This window comes from Struthio camelus, chromosome 21, assembly GCF_040807025.1.
Source record: "Struthio camelus isolate bStrCam1 chromosome 21, bStrCam1.hap1, whole genome shotgun sequence".
Lineage (NCBI taxonomy): Eukaryota > Metazoa > Chordata > Aves > Struthioniformes > Struthionidae > Struthio > Struthio camelus.
The window spans coordinates 13,132,582-13,153,836 of NC_090962.1; the positions used below are offsets into that span (position 1 = coordinate 13,132,582).

The 21,255-nt window shown below is 55.5% G+C and overlaps 2 protein-coding genes across 2 annotated transcripts in view; both read left to right on the top strand.

The window, feature by feature from the left end:
• Window positions 1–3,259, top strand: part of IFFO2 (intermediate filament family orphan 2) — a 36,168-nt gene extending 32,909 nt beyond the window's left edge. Inside the window, exons 7-9 of the mRNA XM_068915758.1 lie at window positions 966–1,055; window positions 1,720–1,850; window positions 2,697–3,259. Of these exons, the coding sequence (XP_068771859.1) occupies window positions 966–1,055; window positions 1,720–1,850; window positions 2,697–2,802 (327 nt within the window). The 3' untranslated portion in view covers window positions 2,803–3,259. The remainder of the gene's footprint in view (window positions 1–965; window positions 1,056–1,719; window positions 1,851–2,696) is intronic.
• A 6,373-nt stretch (window positions 3,260–9,632) lies between these two features.
• ALDH4A1 (aldehyde dehydrogenase 4 family member A1) lies at window positions 9,633–18,442 on the top strand. Its single transcript, XM_068915810.1, has 15 exons — window positions 9,633–9,755; window positions 10,250–10,343; window positions 10,529–10,621; window positions 10,735–10,782; window positions 11,372–11,527; window positions 11,738–11,887; window positions 12,429–12,503; window positions 13,887–14,074; window positions 15,173–15,246; window positions 15,410–15,606; window positions 15,995–16,042; window positions 16,642–16,794; window positions 17,076–17,197; window positions 17,942–18,060; window positions 18,160–18,442. Exons 1-15 carry the CDS (start codon window positions 9,730–9,732, stop codon window positions 18,270–18,272), a joined length of 1,656 nt encoding a protein of 551 aa, XP_068771911.1. The 5' UTR covers window positions 9,633–9,729; the 3' UTR covers window positions 18,273–18,442.
• The last annotated feature ends 2,813 nt before the right edge of the window (window positions 18,443–21,255 follow it).

Sequence of the window (21,255 nt, forward strand, 5' to 3'; positions counted from 1 at the left end):
TCTGTGCCTGGTTTTTAACGCAGTGCTTTACATGCCTGAGTCTTCCTTTTCCACTGGGCTTTATTCCTTTCAAGTTCTTATGCAAGTGCCCTAGCCACCTTCTTTTATGACCTTCCTCCTTTAAAGCTCTTCTGCATATAAAAGGATAAGTGGAATGATTCTTGTTACTATAGACTGGTTAGCCTGACGTTGATCCCAGGTAGGATCCTGATAAAGCTGCTACAGATGTGGCCAGAGGATGGTGACATAATTAATGTTCGTCAGTGTAGTAGCATCAAATGGACGATAACGTTTTTTTCTGAAATGTTAAAATGAAATTTTTTCTGAAAAAGTAGGGTAGGTAATAACATGAAAGAGTAGTGACGTTGTTAAACTAGAAAACAGTTGATTTAGTCCCTCTGACAGCGTGAAATAGTGCTATATGTTTGACTTTCGTAGCCCAGACTCAAATTATGCACTGTGGATACAAAGGAATGATGATAGAGGAATTGTTGCCAAGCGGGATGTTTCCACTGGATGATGCCACATGTTCTCGATCTTGTGTGCACTATTTCCATCAGTTGTGCGCTTGAGCGAGCTTGTCTTATTCAGCAGTTAAGTGAAGAATCACAATAAGAAGCAACGCGTGTGGAGTATACATGCCAGATAATGGAGACTGAAAGGACTTGAGAGTAATAGCGTATAATCTATTGCTCACGTCATAAATCCTGCGTTTTCCTGGTTGTGTACCCCTCTTTAGGGCACGGAGCCTGCACTTAGTTTAGGCCGTCTGTAGCCTTTTCTTCCAGAAACTGGGGAGAACACAGTGGTGGTATCGTACTGCTGGGAGATAATACTGAATGGTTATATTGTTGTGGGAGAGACGGAACAATCCCTGGAAGAAGATTGAATAAACTTGTTTCTGTGGTGTGTGGGCCCTTTTAAGATTTCTCACTAATTACTCTGTGTCCTCCTTTCTCCCGCAGGAGGAAAACCTGGGAAACTTGATCCATGAAACAGAGTCTTTCTTTAAAACAAGAGACAAGGAATACCAAGAAACAATAGGACAAATAGAGGTAAGGAAATGATTCATGACAAAATACATGTTGTTTTTAATGGAAGAAAACACCTGTGAGGTTATTCTGGCCCAGGTGCATACACACACGCACGCACGCACACACAGAGTGAAGTGTAAATATATGTATATATACATATGTGTCCTTTTTCTTACCTTTGGGATTTTTTTCTAAATGTGACTATATACAGCACTATTAGTGAGTAAGCATAAATCTGTAACTGGTAAAGAGAGAACCTTTCGAACAGAGAATAAAAAATGCCCTATTGTTTTTCCCCAGTTGTCTTATATACCCACCATCTACTGGGAAATGCTTTATAAGAAATACCCCCAGAGGCTGCCAGGCTGAACAGCTGTAGCTTCTCTAACTCTTTGTTCTGCCTAGAACATGTTTTCATTAATTATTGCATATTGACGAACAAGATAGCAAGCAGCAAAAAGTTCAAGAGGTGTTTAAAAACAGTGTCGAGCTCTGACTAAAACACTCTTCACAAGCTGATGAGCACGATGACAGCAGGCAACACTGAGGTTGGAGGGCGTGTTGTGGGCATTTGGGATTGGATCTGGGCAGTTTTAGCTTCCCCAGCAGCGTGTCAAATAGAGCGAGGCTGGGAGAAGCAGCAAGCAGTCGCCTGAGGTTCATCGCTCTCTCTTCTTTTGTACAGCTGGAATTGGCTACGGCAAAGAGTGACATGAATCGCCACCTTCATGAATATATGGAAATGTGTAGTATGAAAAGAGGCCTGGATGTACAAATGGAAACTTGTCGTAGACTTATTAAAGGCTCTGCTGACAGGTAAGATGAGGTTACTACGTTGCCTAGGGTGCTTCAAAGACTCGCTTTGCTCATGTGTTGCCTGGCACGCTGTTGATAGACAATAGTATCATTTTTCCTAAAGGCTTGTTATTTGGGTAATCGTGCTTTGTTCAGGGACAAGTAATAGTCTTAAAAGAAACTTTGTAATAGTGTATAGGGTTCAACACCAACTGTTTAAAAACAGGGATATCACCAATAGGACTGGCAGTGTAGGTGGGCTCACCTCTTCTTGAACTTGGATATAGAGGCTTGGTCTAAAATGTCATAGATCTGGACCTGACCCGCTCTAAAATAAACACACACACACACACACCCTGCCCCCCAAAACAAAAGAAAACCAAAAAAACCCCCTCCAAACCCTTCACTAGGGACTTTTACAAAGAACTCCACCTTTTCTCTTCTCATGTATTAAGAATCTATTTGTATGCTATAGAGGGATTTTTCTCCTGTAACCTGCCCTCACTATCTGTCCTGGCTTAAAAAAAACAACAAAAAGCTTTCTCGAGGTTTCAAGGTGCAGCATAAATTTGAAGCTCTGTGTTATGTTGAACTAGCATGTGCACTGGACTTAGTTTCCGTTTTCCCCTTCTGTAAATCTAGGGCTGCCTTTTTGTTTAAATAGCAGATTGCATATGTGGGGTTGGGAGCGCATGGGATGCTTATGCTTACTACTGACGCTTACTGCAAAACCTTCACAATCATAAGGGATATTCTGAGTTGTTTTGGGAAGTGAGAGAGCACCTTTTCTTTACGGACTTCTTTTTTTCTTCTCTGTTAATGGCATTTAGTTTTTTTCTCTCAACCCATCTCTGAATTTCTCTACAGGAATTCTCCATCTCCCAGCTCTGTAGCCAGCAGCGACTCAGGAAACACAGATGAAATTCAGGACGAGTTGGACAGAGAGGCGGATGTGGAACCCATGGTCAGCTGATACGTAATGGGAGCATTCCAGTTAAAGGGAAAATTTGAGAAAAGATTAAAAACAATACATGGATGGAGGAAAAAAAAGACTGCTAAGCCCTCGCACAGACAGGGTTTCTGAGGACTCATTCCTACACGCATCCTCACCCCACCCAAGGATTGGTGCTGTAAATTTCTATTGTTATACAAATCATAAATGCAGAGTCCTGTAAGAAAACATGGTGTTTTAATTGTGCCTTTGCCCCAAGCTGAGCCACTTTGCGCTCCAGTGGAATATTAATAGCAGGTGTTTTTATAAAAAATATTATAAAAAAATCTGGCAGCAGCAGAGAATGGTGCTGCAAAGGCTCTGGGTATTTCAATAAGCTTACGGTTTTATTGAAATGCTGCACTGACTGGCAAAAGGAACACTGGCAAATTGAGAAGAGAATCCAGGACAATTAAGGTATGATTAAAAATGTCTGGCATAAAAAAATAATGCCTCCAAATTGAACTGTAAACACTTAAATAATAGTGGGTTTAGAGACAGCTTTTAGGGTTAAGCAGTTATACAATATTTAAAGGAATTGCTTCATTCCATCTTTCTGGGTGAAGGAGCTTTTGAGATCTGCCCAAGCTTTCTGCTAAGCTCCAGAGTCCAAGGAAGCCGGTCTCAGCTCGGTGGCAAAGCAGGTGGCAAAAGGAGGGTTCAGTGGGGTGGGAATATCACTGATAAACTACTATGCAAAAAAAGCTCGCCTTATGTATATGGAATGTTTGGTCCTTGCTGGGCTGCAGTTATCTCTTGGGGAAAGGAAAGCTAAAACCACATTTGCACATGTTAGTTATCTGTAGAGCTTCCTTTGAGGAGGAATGTCTTGTTACGATGCCTTTGTTTCCAGTGGTTGGATTATGAGGGGAATCAGCCCTTCAGTTCTCAAGGGTTTTTTTTCCAGTGGTTTTTTGTTGTTGTTGTTTTTTTTTACTGTAGTTTTTGCAGATTTTACTTTGCTGACTGGGAGATGATACATTTTTTTGCTGCTTTCATGATGTTTAGAGTGGGATAGTCAAAGCATCAGGATAAACTGACATGCCATGCTATAGATGTAGGCTTGAGACATGACACTGGGAGAGTTCCAGACCACTGTTCTTCAGAAAGCTGAAAATCGGAAAATACTGTAATCCTTTTTAGGGCGTAGTAAAATGAATCCCAAACTACTGCTGCCCTTGACTTAGGGAAGAACAGCCATGTGCTTTCTCTGTGAGAAAGTGAGAAGAGCTAGGCTTTATTTGTCAATCTCTGTATTCTGAAACCAGAGAAAGCAGCATCAAAAGTCTGGTTACTTGGTAATGGAGGAAACTCTGGCATGAACATGCTGTTTACGGTTATTAATGGGAGTTATAGCACCTCAGCCAGGTAAAAACAGGGTTGTAAACCTAAGCCAATACACTTTTATTATTTTTTTAGGCCAAGATTGAAAGTACAGTTAATACTGCCTAAAAGGTTAACTGTACAGTTAACTAGCACTTGTGAGACTTGAGTAAATACCAAATGTATCTTTTTCCTGCCAGAAAATTTGGAAACCGTTATGGAGGAGCAGTGCTAAGACTGGCCAGGGAAATACCAGATTAAAGCACCTTCTCAGCGTTCTCTGGAGCTAAGATGGCCAACCGTTTAGCTTCCCGAGTATTGTTTCCAAGCCTCTCCTCTCTATTGATCTGAAATCGGAGGGATTGCTTTGTAAGCAAGCAGCCGGTGCAGATCAGTGTTGCTCTCTCCTAAAGGAGCCCGAGTGTTTCAGCAGACGGCGCGCGTTTCTAGGCGGAAGAAGCCTCTCCGTCTTGCGCAGCTCCCTGGCCCGGCAGAACGCCGCAGGGGTTTTTTCAGAGCGGAGAGAACTACGATGATCCATCCGGATCCACGGTGATCCATCAATGACTTCCGTCCATAAAAGGAGATTCAAGGATGTTCTTAGGGTTTCCTTGCCGTTTGAAATACTCCGTGCAGTTATTCATAGAGTAGCTAGTAACTTCTTGATTCTTGTGTTGTTAGTTAGTGGCTTTTTCAAAGCCTGTTTCCATCACATATACATATATGACTTTTCTCTGAAAAAGAAACCTTATTCCAAAGTGCTCATTCCTATTATGTTTTTTTTATGTGGCCAAAGTGGTAAATGTTACGTTCATTAAGGCTGCAAGTTGGGGGTGGGTGGGCAGGGGCAAGAAATATCAGTAGTGATATTTTTTTTTTGAGGGGACCGGGACTGCATGTTTTCCTTCAAGTATTCTTAAGGTTATCAAGCCTGTTTGAACTTCAGCTGCTAAATGTGTAGTTTCTCACGAGGCTGAGAAACCGTCTGCCAAAGCTGAATGTCTGTGGCTGAATGCTTTAGTGGCTTTGGTGGAGGCATTGTCAAGCAAACTACTTGCACAGTGAGTCTGCCTCCTCGGAGGCTGTCGTTCAGCTGTCCTCAAATTATGGAGTGCTCTTTGGTACTGGAGAAACTGAGCAATTTGAACAGCTGTCCAGCTTAGCTGCAGGGTTTATTATTATTATTATTATTATTATTATTATTATTATTTTCTTTAAAACTCGGTATCCTAGGAGGGAAGAGGCTGAGTGTTCCTGAAATTAGTAGCTGGTATGTTGAGGTAGGAAAGAATATCCTCAGTTTGACAGTGTGAGCTAAATGAGGAAGCGGATGTTTAGCTGCCAATACAAGTTATCTGTAAGCTACAGTTTCTCTCATAGCCATAATTATGAGGCGCATCTGTAGTGGGGTTGCATTTGTTCGTAAGTATAAGGGACGTGGGACTGTAGTAAAGAGTATAGAAATAACGTGTATGATGGTGATGTGTATGATGGTAAATTACCATGGTTGTTGGTGTCTGTTTCTTATAACCATATGTAATCCGTTTTAAGAAGAGAGAAGATGTTCTTATACCCGGGATTGGGGTTTTATTTTCATCTAGGCTGTATAGGAGTTAATAGCTGGTGGTCAACCTTTGGGTAGTCACGAGGGCTGGTCCTTGATAGTTTCCCTAGGAAGGTTCTGGTTAGTTTAGTCTCAAATGATGATGCTGCTGATTTAACTGACAGTGGTCCTGTTCTGTTTGCGTTTAACCACTCTGTAGCAACCAGGTCAAAAGCTTGCCAGAAAAAAATTGTGAAAATGCTGGAAATGATTTTGATGACCTCTTTTTTTTTTTTTTTCCTTTGTAAAGCTGTAAATACTTTATTTTTGTTTTCTATTCTTAATGCGGTGTCATATTGACACTTTTTTAGACTTCTAATCAGAAAATCCTCCTCATTGTTTCTCATTTTTTAAAAGGGGATTTCAAGGAAGCAAATTTTTTTGCTTGTTAGCAGTGTAATAATAGATCAAATTACTAAAATGGATTTGTACAAAATGTTTTCAGTAAACAAACGGCAGTTGCTTTTGTGGATGCATGTTGTTCAAAACCGTCCAAAGAATCACGAGATAGAAACATTTTTCAAGGATTTAGTAGTCATCATATTAGTTCAGACAACACAAAATCAAAATTGTTTTAAAAAGTTTGCGGGAGGGGGGTGTAATGAAATTGAACTAAGCTGAATGTGTATTTATAAAGACCACAGTATATATTCTATTTTTCTTAGAGGTTTTTAAAGTGCAAACAGAATTCTGTTAGCAAATACAATTATTCCCTTGTAAAGTATCTTCTGCTTTGATGGGACTCCAAATTCGCAACAACACAGGAGCAGTCGAACAGGCGCGGCTGTGACACACTCACCCATCCCTGTCTCGGAGCGGCAGGGGAGCGAAACGCAGGTTGCCAGCTTTTCTGTAACTGCAGAACTGTTGCCGTTTCCCGGTTTTTTGCTCTCCCGGATTTCCAGGCCTTCCACTGGAGGGTGGGTAGGGACCTCAATCTGCTCTGCTCACTGCAGGTTTCAAAACCTGCCCTGGCGTGAGGCTTGGGCTTTACCTGCCTGGACGAAAAAGTGCATTTGCAACTAGTGTAAATTGGAGGTAGTTTGATGAAACAAAATAATAGGGCAGAATTGTGCCCAAGTATAGATGGAACGCTGTTTCCCTCTGATAGGAGATGTTCTGGCATAACTATTCCTGCCAGCAAAAGTGCCAGCTCTGTCACCAGTCCAAGACTGGCCGAGTAAAAGCAACGGTGATAGGTGGGTGCTCACAGCCGTACCACAGCGCTGCAGTCTCTGCAAAGCAGCGCTCTGCTTAAGTTTCCCTTGGCTCTGGAAGGACGAAGAGTGTTTGTGCCTGGGACGAGTAATGAAGAGACCTGCAATAGTGGGAAGCCTTTGACTGTGTTTCGGTGTTTGCGAGTGCTTCATTTTAGAGTCGAACGTTTAACGTGAGACTTACTGCAACAAAATTAAGAAATGGCAACGTGCTGAATGCGAGATCGCTGTTTAACTCTGGTCGGCTAACGCGATGGACCAGACTTTTCCCATACTGTGTTCCACGGTGTAATACCCTGATGAGGATTTTCAACGTTTTGCTTCGGGACTTCTGGTTTTTGATTCTCTTGCGCTGGTCCAGGACTCGGGTTGGAGGGGAACGCACAGATTTTAAAATGTTTTCCTTCAGGGTTAGTGCTTGCTTTTAAGCTTTTATTAAAATGGAACGTCTAGCAGTTTGAGTTTTAAATGAGAACAGAAATCGCCGGTCGAGGCAATGCAGAGCATCCTTGCATTAAAAATGCTGGTTTTAAAGGTGAACTAGAAATACTGCCTGCCAAAGTGTAAATTCAACTCCTTGCCAACCTGTTTCTGCAGAGAGCGAGAGAGGGGAACGCTGAAGGCTTGAACACAAGCCTCTGGCAGAGTGGTGAAGAAACACATGCCTCTCTTTGTCTGTTTTTGTGTGTAGTTCAGCGTCGTGAGACCCTTCTGCCCTTGCAGAAGCCTTTCAAGCAGCTGCTTTTGGAGAAGCAAAAACTGTATCGAAGGAACGGATATTAGATGATGCTGCTTGGAGTCAAGATTCCCTCCTGCCTAATTGGAGGCACTGCGATGCTGAAGCACCTTAGTAAGCGAGGTGGTGCTTTTAAGCCTGGATAGGTCAGTGGGTGGAGGAAACGAGGACGGTAATGCTTAAGGAAGAACCTGGGGTGCTTTGCTGAGGGCTTTGAAGCTGATAGTCTGTGTCATTTCCATGGCAGAACACTCCAGTGCCGCTGTGCTACAAACCCAGTTTGCGTGGTTTGTTGGCTGCCTGAACTGACAATCCCTGCGTAGATTTAATCTAAAAGTCCTAAAAGTTTGTTTTTATTACAAAGGGTTTAGGATGATTAAAAGCTTGGTCACTAGACACACTTCCCGTATAATGTGGTTTCACCAGAAGAAACACGCAGTTTAGTCCTTGGAACACGTTACCTGTGGCTAAAGTGTATGTAGCTCAGTTCTGCCAAAAATGATTATTTATTATTTAAAGTGTTTAAATGGAGGATATTGATTCATCTTTTCCCATGCCACGTCACTTCCTGTCCGTTTCTCTTAGGTCATGTAAGAATTTGTTTTATACACATGAAAACAGACTACTGATCAGTGTGGAAATGAAACTGTTTACCGTACTGTTGTAAATATTGTGCTTTATATTCTGTATATTAGCTTCTTTTAAAGAAAAAGACTTAACTGATACTGCTCTTTGATCTCTGGTAAGGAAAGGTCCAAGGGTGAACCAGTTCCTAAGCTCGCTCCAGGAGCGCGGCTGCCGTCCCTTGCTCCGAGGTCCCGTTCAAATCGCTCTCCTCCGTTTGGAAGTCCGCCCTTAGCGTTGAAAAGCGGACCGAGCGCTCCGTGCGCTTCCTGGCAGCGGATGCGAGGCTATGAGAGACTTCAGAGAGCGAACCCGTTGTCGAAGGGGCGCCGAGAAACGCGCGGCGAGAGCCAGAAGCGGTCCAACTCCTGCGAGTCCAGCGGACTATCTCCATTTTCCTTTTAGTGCCAAAAACTCTCCCTTCCCCCCCCCCGCCCCGAGGTCTGGTCTCCAGCTCCCCGAATACCGTCGTTCTCCCCCGGCCGCCCTTGGGGGCGCGAGCCCGCTCCCGGAGAGGCGCCGCGGTCCTGGTTCATCCCTTCGGGTCCCGACTCCTCACGTATGAACGTTCGATGGCCGAGGCGCGGACCGCACGGGCTTCTCTGGGAAAGGGGGCGATCGGGGCTGGTTGGTGAAAGCGGGTTACAGTCATTCTCTGGTTACAAGGAAAAAAATAAAATAAAATAAATGCCAAACGCCTGCTTACTGTCTGTGTGTATTAATTTCTGTGCTGCGAGCGCCGGGGAGCTGGGCAGTCGGGAAGGAGCCGCTGGCCCTTCAGCCCCCCGCTCGGCGGCGGGCTCCCGCGGCCCCGGGGCCCTGCTGCGCCGCGGGACAGAGAGGCTCGACCTCCACGGAGGCCGAACCCCGGCCCCTTCCTGGGCCAGGAGGAGCCCAAAGGGTGGCTCAAACACCTGCGGGTGCTGCTAGCCTTTAAAAAGGGAGCTACCCTATGCAAAAAAAATATATACATAAATAAAAAATCCCCAGCTAGCTCTGCTGCTTTGCCTTCTGCTGCTCGGAGTCAACAAGCTCCCTGCCGGTTTAGCGCTGCCCTGCGCTACACTCCCTTAAAAACCCCTCTTTGCCCCCTCCAGCTTGCTTTTGCCTTTCTCGCCCGCAGCTCGCAGGCCCCAGCAGGCCGCAGCCGCCCGCCTCGCTTGCCCGCGCCGCCGGCGCCCCGGAACAAGCAAATGTATTTATTTATTTATTTATTTATTTCTCTCTGTTAGGCGCGCCCGCCCGCGCGGCGGCGGGCGGCGGGTTCCCATTGGCGGCGCGCGGCACGGCCCCGCGGCGGGGAGGGGCGGGGCCGTGGGAAGCGGCGCGCGGCGGCGGCGGCGGCGGCCGTGGGAAGCGGCGCGCGCGGGGCCGTGGGAAGCGGGAGCGTGGGAACCGCGGCCGCGATGTGGCGGGCGCTGCGCGGCGCCGGGTGAGTGCGCCGCTCCCTGCCTGCCTCCCGCTCTCGGGCCCCGTCCTGCCCCACGCGCCGGCGTGCCCAAACCTCCCCGCCCCCGCCGGCTCTTATCGTTTCTAGCGTTTTTCTAGCGTTGTCCGTTTTGTAGCGCGAAGGCGCCGGCTCCCCGCGGCTTCCCTCTCGCCCCTTGCCGGGAGCGGGGGATTTGAGGCCAAACGAGGCGTGGAAAACGCGTGGCCTGAAGCCCGGCTTGTGCCCCGAGGCCGGCGGGCCGCCCGCCAGCGCCCTCGGGGCCGGAGGGGGAGCGGCGCGGGGCCTCTCCTGCCCTGGCAGCCCGTCTTGCCGGCGGGAAGCCCCCGCTGGGGCGCGGGCACGGCCGCCCTTGCTGGCGGGCGACGGGCGAAGGGGCGAAGCGCGTGCGGTTTGGAGGTGCGAAGGGCTGAGGCCCCGGCGGAGCGGGCAGAGGAAGCCGCGGGTAGCGTCAGCGTCGCTCTCGCCCCCCGTCCTAGGCTGAGGTGGCGGCACCGCTGCACCGTCGAGGTGACCAACGAGCCCGTCCTGGAATTTAAGCCGGGGAGCCCCGAGCGAGCCGCTCTTCAGAAGGTACCGCCTTGGCCCCGGCCGGAGGGGCGCGCTGGCGGCGGCTGGACGCCGAGCTTGGGCTCGGCCCGGCCCGGTCCCTCCGACCCGCAGGCCCAGGGGCGGCGCTGGGGCCGCTCTGGAGGGGGGCGGCTCGGGGGCGCGGCGGTGCCTGCCCGGCTGCTGACGCGCTGCCGTTGCCCCGCTAGGCGCTGGGCGAGCTCAAGGACAAGACGGAAGCCGTCCCGTGCGTGGTCGGGGGAGAAGAGGTGTGGACGGCCGCTGTGCGGTACCAGCTGTCGGTGAGGTTGGCGGAAGCCCGTTCTTCCCTGGAGCGGTGACAGCGGAGGGGCGTGCTGGGCAGGAGGGAGGCGCGTTAGGCTGGAAATCACGCAGGCTTTTCTCCTCTTTTCAGCCGTTCAATCATTCGCACAAGGTGGCCAAGTTCTGCTACGCCGACAAGGTGAGCGCACCTCGCCGCCAGCTCTTGCTTGCATTTCCCTGGGCGGGAGAGAGCTCGCTCGCCGTCCGTCCTGCGGATGGGCCGGCGACCGCAGCGCCCTGGCCCGACGCCAGCGAGGGTGATGAGGCAACTAGACTGCGGGTTCCTCTAGCAGCCGCTGCCGGGGCAGGGAGGCCGACCCGCGCACCCTGCCCTGGAGGAGCTGCTCAGGGTTGAAACGCTGCTGGCTTTTACGAAAGAAGCGGCCGCGCTTCGCCGGGCTTTAGAGAGCCGCTAGTAGTTCGTCCGTATCTTCTAGCGGGGCTTCGCGGCCTGCGGTGGCAGGAGCGCTTTGAGGTTGCCGCTGAGAAGTCCGGACGAAACACAATTAGTACTCAAAAGCGTCGGCGGGGGGGTATTGGCTTTCCAAGTGCCAGGGACCCTGGCAGGAATCATCCTCGGGAGCTGCGAGCTCGGGGTTAGGATAGGAGCGTGCTTGCTGCGGCTCTGCGCGCCGGGTAGGTGGCCCCTCGCCTCCTCCCCCGAGCTGACTTTTCCCAGCGGCGGAGAGGTCGCCGGTTCCTCAGCCCTTTCCCCTCGTGCTCTGCAGGACCTCATTAACAAAGCCATTAACGCTGCCTTGGCGGCCAGGCAGCAATGGGACCTGAAGCCTGTGCAGGACCGGGCGCAGATCTTCCTCAAGGCGGCCGACCTGCTGAGCGGCCCGCGGCGAGCAGAAGTGCTGGCCAAAACCATCATCGGGCAGGTGAGCGGGACGTGGCAACCGGCCGGGGGCGAGCGGCTGTAACGTTGGAAGCGGCTGTAGCGGGGCTGTGCGGGAGACGGGCCGATCCCAGCCGGTCCCGGATGCGCCGGGCGGCGCCGCTCGGGCTGTTGCGTTTCCCCCCCCCGCGGCCGTTTAGTTTGCTGGACCGAGGCGCCGCTCCCGCTCCTCCATTTCGGTTCTCTCTGCCAGGGTAAAACCGTCATCCAGGCGGAGATCGACGCAGCCGCCGAGCTGATAGACTTCTTCCGCTTCAACGCCAAGTACGCAGTGGAGCTGGAGAGCAGCCAGCCGCTCAGCGTGGACCACAGCACCAACAGCATGGTCTACCGGGGGCTGGAGGTGAGCCGCCGCCGGGGGGTTCCCGCGCCGCCGGGGGGTTCCCACGCCGCCGGGGGGTTCCTGCGCGGCCGGGGGGTTCCCGCGCCGCCGGAGGGTTCCTGCGCGGCCGGGGGGTTCCCGCGCCGGAGGGTTCCCGCGCGGCCGGAGGGTTCCCGCGCCGGAGGGTTCCCGCGCTGCCGGAGGGTTCCCGCGCTGCCGGGGGGTTCCCGCGCGGCCGGGGGGTTCCCGCGCCGGAGGGTTCCCGCGCTGCCGGGGGGTTCCCACGCCGGGGGGTTCCCGCGCGGCCGGAGGGTTCCCGCGCCGGAGGGTTCCCGCGCGGCCGGAGGGTTCCCGCGCCGGGGGGTTCCCGCGCTGCCAGGGGGTTCCCACGCCGGAGGGTTCCCGCGCTGCCGGAGGGTTCCCGCGCCGGGGGGTTCCCGCACCGGGGTTAGCCCCGGGGCCGGGGGGTTCCCACGCCGGGGGGTTCCCGCGCCGAGGCCAGCGCCCGCGCCGTGCTCCCGCCGCACCACGCCGCGTCACCGCTCCCTTTCTCGGCCCGCAGGGTTTCGTGGCAGCCGTCTCTCCCTTCAACTTCACAGCGATCGGCGGGAACCTGGCAGGGGCTCCGGCTTTGATGGTGAGCGGCGCGGCGGGTGTCTGCTTCGGCCAGGCCCTGAAGGAGAGCCGCGGTTGGCGAGGCCGGTCTGGGGGCTGCCGGGGGGCCTGGGGCCGGCAGAGGGGCCCGGTGCCTCCGAGGCCGCCGTCTGCCTGGCCTGGGCTCCGCGAGGAGCCGGTTAGGCCGCCCCGGGTCTGCGACGCCGTTCGCGCCTTGGGGCAGGGGGGAAGCTGCGGGTGCCCCCCAAGGGTCTGCCCCCCAAGCGCAGCGCTAGAGGTTTCGCCCCCGAACGCGGGTCCTGACTCCGGGTCTCAGGAGCAACGTACGCTCCGGTTGCTGCGTGGCGACCGCGAGGCACGTTTCCGCCGTGCGGCTGCGTTCCAGCTCGGGAGAGGGTCGAGGCGCTGCGGGAGCGGGAGGAGGTGAGGGAGACAGCGGTGTTGGGTCCTCCTTGACGGAGGTGGGGGCAGCGAGGGGCAGCAGCGCAGCCAGCGACGGAGGAGCCCCCGGGCATCCGGCAGGGACCCGCGCCAGCCTGGCGGCCGCCGGGCCGGCGGTGGATGGCGTTTCTGGCCGCGGCCCGGCGGGGCCTCGTGCGGCCGGAGCGTGCCGGTCGCCTGCCTCTGCACGGTGAGCTCGGGGGAGAGACCGCGCAGTAACCGACGCTGGGTTTGGGCCCGCAACGGGGTGGGGGGGGGAAAAAACCCCAAGACTTTTCCCAAGCTCTTTACTAATTAGGACCTCAGATTGAATCCCGGTGTCGGAGACAGTGCAGCGGTAGCGTCCCGTGCCGGAGACGGAAGAGGCTGGGATAAGGGAAAGCCCCGAGCTTTTGATTTGCAGTGATTGCCGTTTAAAGGAACGAAGGCAGAGGGGGAAGCTCAGGCGGGACCGGGAGCTGGGAAGTCTCTCTGGGGGGTGACGGGGAGCGGATGCGGGCGGAAAGCTCCCCAGCCTGTGGCACCTGGGATTGAAGGAGGGAGAGCCCGGTAATTTATTAAGCGGTGCCTGTTAATCAGTGCCCTAGCGCTGGGTGCTTTAGTCGCTAGAGGGGACGTTGCACGGCTGGAGCGATCAATAGGATTAAGGCCGCTGCGGTGCGGGGAGCCGGGTTTCCGATAGCGCGAGCAGGTTTCTTAGCCGCTGGGCCCCGCCGTCGCCCGAGGTGTCAAGCACGGCGCGGAAGGGGCTGGCCGGGCCGGCGGGGCTCGGCGCGCGGGGCGGGAGACAGCCGGCTGCAAAGCGGAGCCTCGGCCGCCGGGTGCGCGTACCGCCGGCTCCGCTCTGATCGTCGCTCTGATCCCGTCCGCGGGCCGGGCTTCTGCCGAAGCGCCCGAGCGCCGCTTGGTAGGAGCGAAGCCCGGGGCGGGTTTCTTGCTGCGCTGACTCTCTCCTCTGCCCCAGGGCAACGTGGTGCTGTGGAAGCCCAGCGACGGGGCCGTGCTGTCCAGCTACGCCGTGTACCGGGTGCTCCTCGAGGCCGGGCTGCCTCCCGACGTGGTTCAGTTCGTGCCGGCTGACGGGCCCGCCTTTGGGGACGCCGTCACCGGCTCCGAGCACTTCTGCGGCCTCAACTTCACGGGCAGCGTGCCGTAAGTGGGGCGAGGGCAGGTGCGCCCCTCCGGGCTGGGTGCTGCTCCTAACGCCCGTCCTGGCACCGTGGAGCAGGGCAGCAGGCAGCCACCTACCCTGCGCCCTCGGGGCTGCTAAGGTAGGGCTGGCTTTGCATCGAAGGCCAAGGGTGCCTTAACTGGGTCGTCTCGCTCCGGGGAACGTGTTTAACAGCAAGATGTTTCTGCCGCTAAACTGCAAGCCCGGAATAGCTAAACCTTGCCTGGGAAAGGGGCCGTGGAGGAGGCGCCGACCCGTCTCCCGCAGGCGCTGTAACGTGGCTTAGCGACCTGCCCAGAGCTTGCTGAGCGATGCCGGGGGAAAGCGGAGCACCGTTTATTCCCCCCTCTTCCTGCCGGCAGGCGTTAAGGGACTGCGGCTTTGCTGCCTGAAGGCGCCTGGGTGCTGCGAAATGGGCATGTCGAGCACGTGCCTCCTTTCCTCCAGGTAGATTTGCAAACTCCCCGCGCTCCGCCAGCGCTTCAGGGCGCGTTAGCGACTCCGAGGGCGCCGGCAGCCCGCCCCGGAGCGGAGCGGAGCGCCGCGTCGCTCCCAAGGGCGACAGGCTATTAAACCCAGGGGCCCAGCTCAACTGGCAAATGACATGGTCTGATGAGCATCATGCTTTAAAGGTGGGAAGCTCATAAATTAGTATTAGTGGCTGTGCCTCCTGGTGGGAGTTTATTAGCATTTTTATTGTTTTGCAGCCAAGGGGTTTGTCACAGTAAGAATCAAAAAAAAAAAAAAAAAGGGGGGAGGGGGCAGCAAAGAGAAGAACAGGAAACTTCTGCTGGACACTTTCTTCTTTATTCCTCCCTGTGACACTTTGGCTGTTTCTTATGCTTGAAAATCCCGGGTTGTTCTGTAGCGCCCGTTGCTTTGCTCTCTAGCACCTCGTTCTCAGCTGGCATCTCCTCTCTCTCCTGCTTGCAGGGTGCCCCTTCCTCCGGGACGGGACCTGTGGGTTTGGTGCAGGCTCCTCTTCAGCAGGGCCAAGACCTGGAGGACCTGCCTTTTCCACGTTCCCCTGGCGTGCGAATGCAAGAGCTTTCGGACCATGCTCCTCTCTTCTCTTTCAGGACTTTCAAGCGCCTCTGGAAGCAGGTGTCTGAAAACCTGGACCGGTACCGCAATTTCCCCCGTCTGGCTGGAGGTAATTAGGGTGGAGGTAATTTGGGTGCGCAAGAATGGCTAATGCCGAGCCCTGGGTGATTCAGGGAGTTTGGCACTGGCCCTCGCCTGTGCTCTGGGGGGGTTGCCCAGCCGGGACAGCTCCTCACCCGCCGCTTCCTTTTCCTGCCCCTCTCGGAGCCCAGAGTGCGGCGGCAAGAACTTCCACCTGGTGCACAGCTCGGCCGACGTGTCCAGCGTGGTGAACGGGACCCTGCGCTCGGCCTTCGAGTACGGCGGCCAGAAATGCTCCGCTTGCTCCCGCCTCTACGCCCCGGACTCGCTGTGGCCCCAGATCAAAGAGAAGCTGCTGGAGGAGCACAGGAAGATCAAAGTGGGAGACGTGAGCAGAGCTGCTGGGCTGCTGAAGGGCTTTGCGGCTCAGCGGGTGGTTGATGGGATTAGAGACTGCGGTAACTGGCTACTAATTCCTATTGAACCGAGCTTTTTATCCACTGCTTCTCCCCACCACCACCCCTCTGTCGTCCTCCCCCCCCCCCCCCAAATCTTTTTTTAGTGATTAGAAATTAACTTGTAGCCAGCGTCCGCAGGAAGGATTGTGCAAGTCGCTGAATGCTGCAGACTAATTGAAAAGGGGTAGCTCGCTCCCTCCCGGAGCGGTGTCTTCCGGGGGGGAAAAGGGTCATTCTGGGAGTTTCAACTCCCTCTTCTAGCGTTCCCTTTCTGGCCCAGCGCGGCCCTTACGTGTTCTCCTTTCTTGCCTCTCGCAGCCTGCCCAGGACTTCGGGACGTTTTTCTCCGCGGTGATTGACGACAAGGTAAGCTCAAGCGTCCTGTTTTTACTGGCGCCCGGGAGCCGCAACCCCACGCTCTACGCTGGTGGTTAAAGGGTTTTACTTCAGCCTTGGGTGAGGTGTGAGAGTCAGCGATAGGGAGGTGGGAGCTCGCTCTCTCCTTCGCCAAGTGCTGCAGCCCTTTGCCACCGCCCTTCTTGCAAAGTACTTTTTTTTGGTGAGGAGCTATCTCAGGCGTAAGGTTCGGCGTGTCCGGGGCTGCATCTCTGGCTCCCGGCCCCCCGCAGCAGGAGGAGGGCTAAGAGCAGAGTAACCGTGGGGGAGACCGCCGGGACGCCACAGTCCTCTTCTCCTCCCTGGCCTGCCGTCCGTACCACAGCTACTACCCCTCTTAAACCAGTTTCAAACCCGGAGCTGAAAAGTGCCTTTCTTCGCCGAGAAATTACCTTAGATGTAAGGTTCAGAGCGTCTGGGATTGTGCTTGCAGCTCCCAGCCCTCGTGAGCTGGGAGAGAGCCAAGAGGAGCGTAGCCCTTGTGCGCGCGCCCAGCCCCACTTCCAGGATACACACACCTCCTTTTAGACCCCGAAACTCACAGGGTTTTGTTAATCTTCTTTTTTCAGTCTTTTGCACGTATCAAGAAATGGATCGAGCATGCCAAGACGTCCTCCAATCTCACCATCCTGGCAGGAGGCGGCTGCGACGACGCCGTCGGGTATTTCGTCGAGCCGTGCATTGTGGAGAGCAAAGACCCAAAGGATCCTATCATGAGAGAGGTGAGAGCAGCTTGTCGGGAGCCCGGGCAGGGGGAAAAACGGCAGCGAAAGGGCAGAGCAGGCTGCAGATCCCCACCTGGAGAGGTCTGCCGGGCGCTGCGGCTGCGTTGCAGTGAGGTGACTGGCCCTGCGCGGCAAGTTGGTGCAGGGATGTTCCTCCTCCCTCTTCGTCGCGGCTTTAGCGAGTTCAGCGCTCGAGCGCCCGCCGCTTACGCCGGGGGCCGGGAGCTGCGCGAGGAGGGTCTCCCCGGACGTCTGAACGCTCCCCTTCTGCTCTGCAGGAGATCTTCGGCCCCGTCCTCGCCGTGTACGTCTACCCGGAGAAGCGGTACGAGGACGTCTTGGAGCTGGTGGACACCACGACGCCCTACGGCCTCACGGGGGCGGTCTTCGCCCGGCAGAAGTGAGTGCCAAAATCGGCACCGGCGCAGCCTGGACGCGATGCCAGGGAGCCGGGGCGGCCGCCTGCAGCCTGCCGGGGCTCCTGCTCCTCCTCCTCCTCCTCCTCCTCCTCCTCCTCCTCCTCCTCCTCCTCCTCCCGCCGTGCAGACACCCGGCCGCTCACAACTGCGCGCCGCGGGTGGGTTCTCACCGAAATGGCGTTTCTGCAGCCCCTTTGTGAGATTTTTTTTTCCCCCCGAGAGGGGAAGGGACTAAGGGAGCACTAGCTCTTTCTACGAGGAAGATTTATTTTCGTTATTTTATTATTAAGCCAGGAGGAGCTGGGCCGTATTGCTAGTGTCAACTCCCGAGTTGGTTTTGCCTTTTTCTTTTTTTTTTTTTTTTTTTAAGCTGGTGAGAAACTTTGGTCAAATGTGAAGCAGAAACGCTTGATGCGCTTTAGTTAGTTACTTAAAAAAAAAATATTGCTTAGGAGGAAGAAAAGCTGTTGTGTTTGACGACCTTTTAAACTCAGTTATTCGGCTTTCGTTTGGCCGTGTTACCGCTAACCGTGTTTCATAGCAATGAGGAAGAGTAACTAAACAAAAAAAAATAAGAATTGCAGTGGTTGATTGAAGTCAAGCCCTGGGTACGAGCACCCCGTTGCAGTGCATGCCCCACTGGCATCTGCTCCGCGGGGTGCGCTTGGAGGGCGACACGGGTTTTGCACAACCGTTGCTGCCCCGCTCCTTCCCCTTCCTCCTAGGAGCGCCATCCAGGAAGCGAGGAAGCGCCTGCGAAACGCCGCTGGCAACTTCTACATCAACGATAAGTCGACGGGCGCTGTTGTGGCCCAGCAGCCCTTCGGCGGCTCCCGCATCTCGGGTGAGAGCAAAAACCCCGGCGCGTGCCGGCCCTCGGCGCGCTGCCTCGGGCCCCGGCGCCCAGCCGCGGCCGCTGTCGAAATTTCCTTTCCCGACGCAGGGACCAACGACAAACCCGGTGGCCCGCACTACGTCCTGCGCTGGACGTCTCCGCAGGCCGTCAAGGAAACGCGCGTGGCCCTGGCAGACTGGCGCTACGCCTGCATGCAGTGACGCCTTCCGCCGGCCCCTGCTCCCGGCCCGACTACTGACGCTCGACGCGCACAGCGGCTTCTCGGCTGCAGCCTCGGAAAGCACTGGAAGCACGTTAGCTGCAACGCGGGGAAAATACGCCTCTATTTTAGGGAAAAAAAAAAAAAATGCTGTTATTAAATTGATAACTCAAAACAAACAAACAAACAAACCGAAAGGCCGTGTGCTTTCTTGCTCGCCTAAGGCTGCTGCTGCTGCTGCTGCTGCCGCCGCCTGAGAACGCAGCGGCATCGCGCTGCGGGCACCCGAAACCCGGCGGGGGAACGCCCGGCGTGGCCGGGGAGGGGGGCACCGCGGCCCCCCTTGCCCTCTGAAAATTGCAAAACAACAAAAAAACAAAGCAAAAAATCCCCCCCCTCCCTCCCCAATTGAAAAGCTTTGGCGCGGGGGGCGCCGGCAGTGAAGCCCCCTCCCCGGGCTTCGGAGCCGCCTCCTCCACCTGCCCCCTGCAGCCCCCCCGTGGGGGATTTTTTTTTTTCCGCCTCCCCAACCCTGCCCTGTCCCGGCCGCGTCGGCTGCTTAAAATGCATCTGCGGCTCCATCTCAGCTGCGGCTTTCATCCCGCGGCGGCATCAGCGCCTAGGGAGCACCCAGAAAATCACTGCCGAACAGCAGCTTCCTCCCTGGCGCTTCCCCCCCCTCCCTCCGCTTCGTGCCAATTATTAATGTTATCGCAGCGCCGATGTTTGCATTTCAGGGTTTTTTGTTTTTGTTTTTTTGTTTTTTTCCTTTTTTTAATTTCCTCCCCCCGCCGCCGCCGGTCCCCCGCGTTGCGCTGGCTGATTTGAGACCACAAACCTGACATTTCGGCGCCCGCCCCGCCGTGCCAGGCGGGCACAGCCGCCCCCCCGCAATCGATTCGCGCCGCGTAATCTCTCGGTGCCATCCAAAACATTTAATCGGCGCCGGATCAACCCTTCCGGCAACTGGCGCTCGCTCGCTTTCTTGCCTTTTTTTTTTTTTCCCCTCTCATCTTTTTTTTTTCCCCCCTCCTCCTCCATAACCCACCAAAATTAGAGCCGAGACACCCAAAAACGAGGCCCTGTTGCGCCAGCTTGACGAGCAGGGCTGAGCCCCAGCAAACTCATCTCCCCGATGGCCCTGTTTGGAGCGGGGGGGGGTGGTGGGTCTCGGGGCGATAGGATGTCAGCCGGCTGAGCCCTGGAGAACCTGACCCCTTCTGGGTCTGAGGGTTTCGTTGGCACCATCCATCAGCCCGGGAGACGCGATCGTGTTTTACAGCCGGAGCCGCTTGTGAAACTCAAGCTAAAACCAGGCACTTTTGCCGAAGCCGGGCAGGACTGGGTGCTCCCCCAGCCCCAGGCCCTCGTGGCTGCCGCTCGCAGCAGGGCGACAGCTCCAGCGTTGTTGCCTTCGGGAAGCTTGTCCCGGCGGCTCGACCCGCTTTGTTCCCCCTCTCCCCCAGGGAGCTCGTGCCCCCCCGGCCGGCGGCCGCCCCATCCCGCGTCCGGCGGGAACCGCTCCGGTTGAACAAAGCGGCTCTGGCTGCCGGCTGCGCAGCCTGCCCGCCGGGGGGACGGGGGGCATTCGGCAGGCCTTGGTGACGTTTTTACAGCCGGCGGATGGATTGCCGCCTGGGAACTGGGGGGTGTCCTTTATTTTTTTTTCCCGAGGCTTGAAGCGGTCGTTCGGGGGGGGGGGGGGGGGGCGAAGCGAAAGGCCAGCTCGGGCAGGGGGCTTGCATGCAAGGGGAGGAAGCCGCCGAGATGAGGCCACGTCCCCCCTGCTTAACAAATCTGCGACGGCCCCTACCGGCGCGCAACGCCCGCCGACGCGCAGCACTTGCACGTGCTCAGACCCCCCCGCACCACACACACGCTGGGAAGGGAGCCAGGGCCTCCCGCGTGTCCCAGCCGCTGCGATCCCAAACCCCCGCACGGGCTCCGCAGCCGTCCCCCCCCCACCACCACCCCCGGCCAGGCTGCGCCGCTTTGACACGGGAGTTTGGGCTTCACGCGCCTCCTCCTGCCGCTTGCTGGGGAATGCAGCCGCGCGGCAGCAGCGAGGAGCTACGCCGGGCTGCAGCCGCCTCGCCAGTGCACGCCTTGCGCAGCTGCCAATGGGGGTCTAAGACCAAAATCACACACACAAAATAAAAAAAAAAATAAGGACAGGGCACAAGGGCAGCGACTTGATCACTGCTCTAACACCGCCCGCCACGGAGGGTAAGTTGCATTTGCCCATGAAAACCGAGCGCCTAGGGATGGTCAACATGGCCCTGAGCACGTTGTGGCCTCGCCGCACGTTGAAGGACCCCCCTGAACACCCTGAAGGACCCCCCTGAACAGCCGCTGCCCTGGAAGCACCGCTGAAACCTCGTCCTTTTGGCACATCAATGAGGACGGCTTGTCCGGCCACCTCCGTGTGTGACCTTAGGGACTCGAGGCGTTTACTAGCTCTAGAAATGCTTTCCGTTTGAGTGGAAAAGACGGGTTTCAGAGCGCTGGAAGAACTTGTCCTAGTTCCAGAGCGGCAGCTGCGTAATTTTTTAACCTAGCGCTTGCCTGTGGTCAGCAGTTCCTGGCTCCTTACCACCAGAGAGGGGCGGCCGGCCGCGCGGGCACCTGGAGGCAGCTCGTTTTGGCACTGCCCACTGAGGGCGGTAAGGTTGCCCTGCGTAGGCATTAAACCCGGCCCCCGTATCTCCACTTCTAAACCGCCGCCGTCCAGGGCAGAAGGCCCAGCGGGTCTGACGGAAGGAGTAACGAAGGGTTACCGCCGCAGTTAATGAGCTACTCGCCGAGCAGGACTGCGCTGCGCTAGGCTGCAAAGGTCTCCTGGCGTGAGCCCAGCTGCTCTTCTCCAGAGGCACCCGGCTCCTGGGGTTTCCGCCCTCCGGCCCAGGCTGCCGAGAACGGCTGCTTACACAGCCCCTCCGTACGCGCCAGCCCGTGCGCCTGCTGTATTCACAACGAGCAAATGG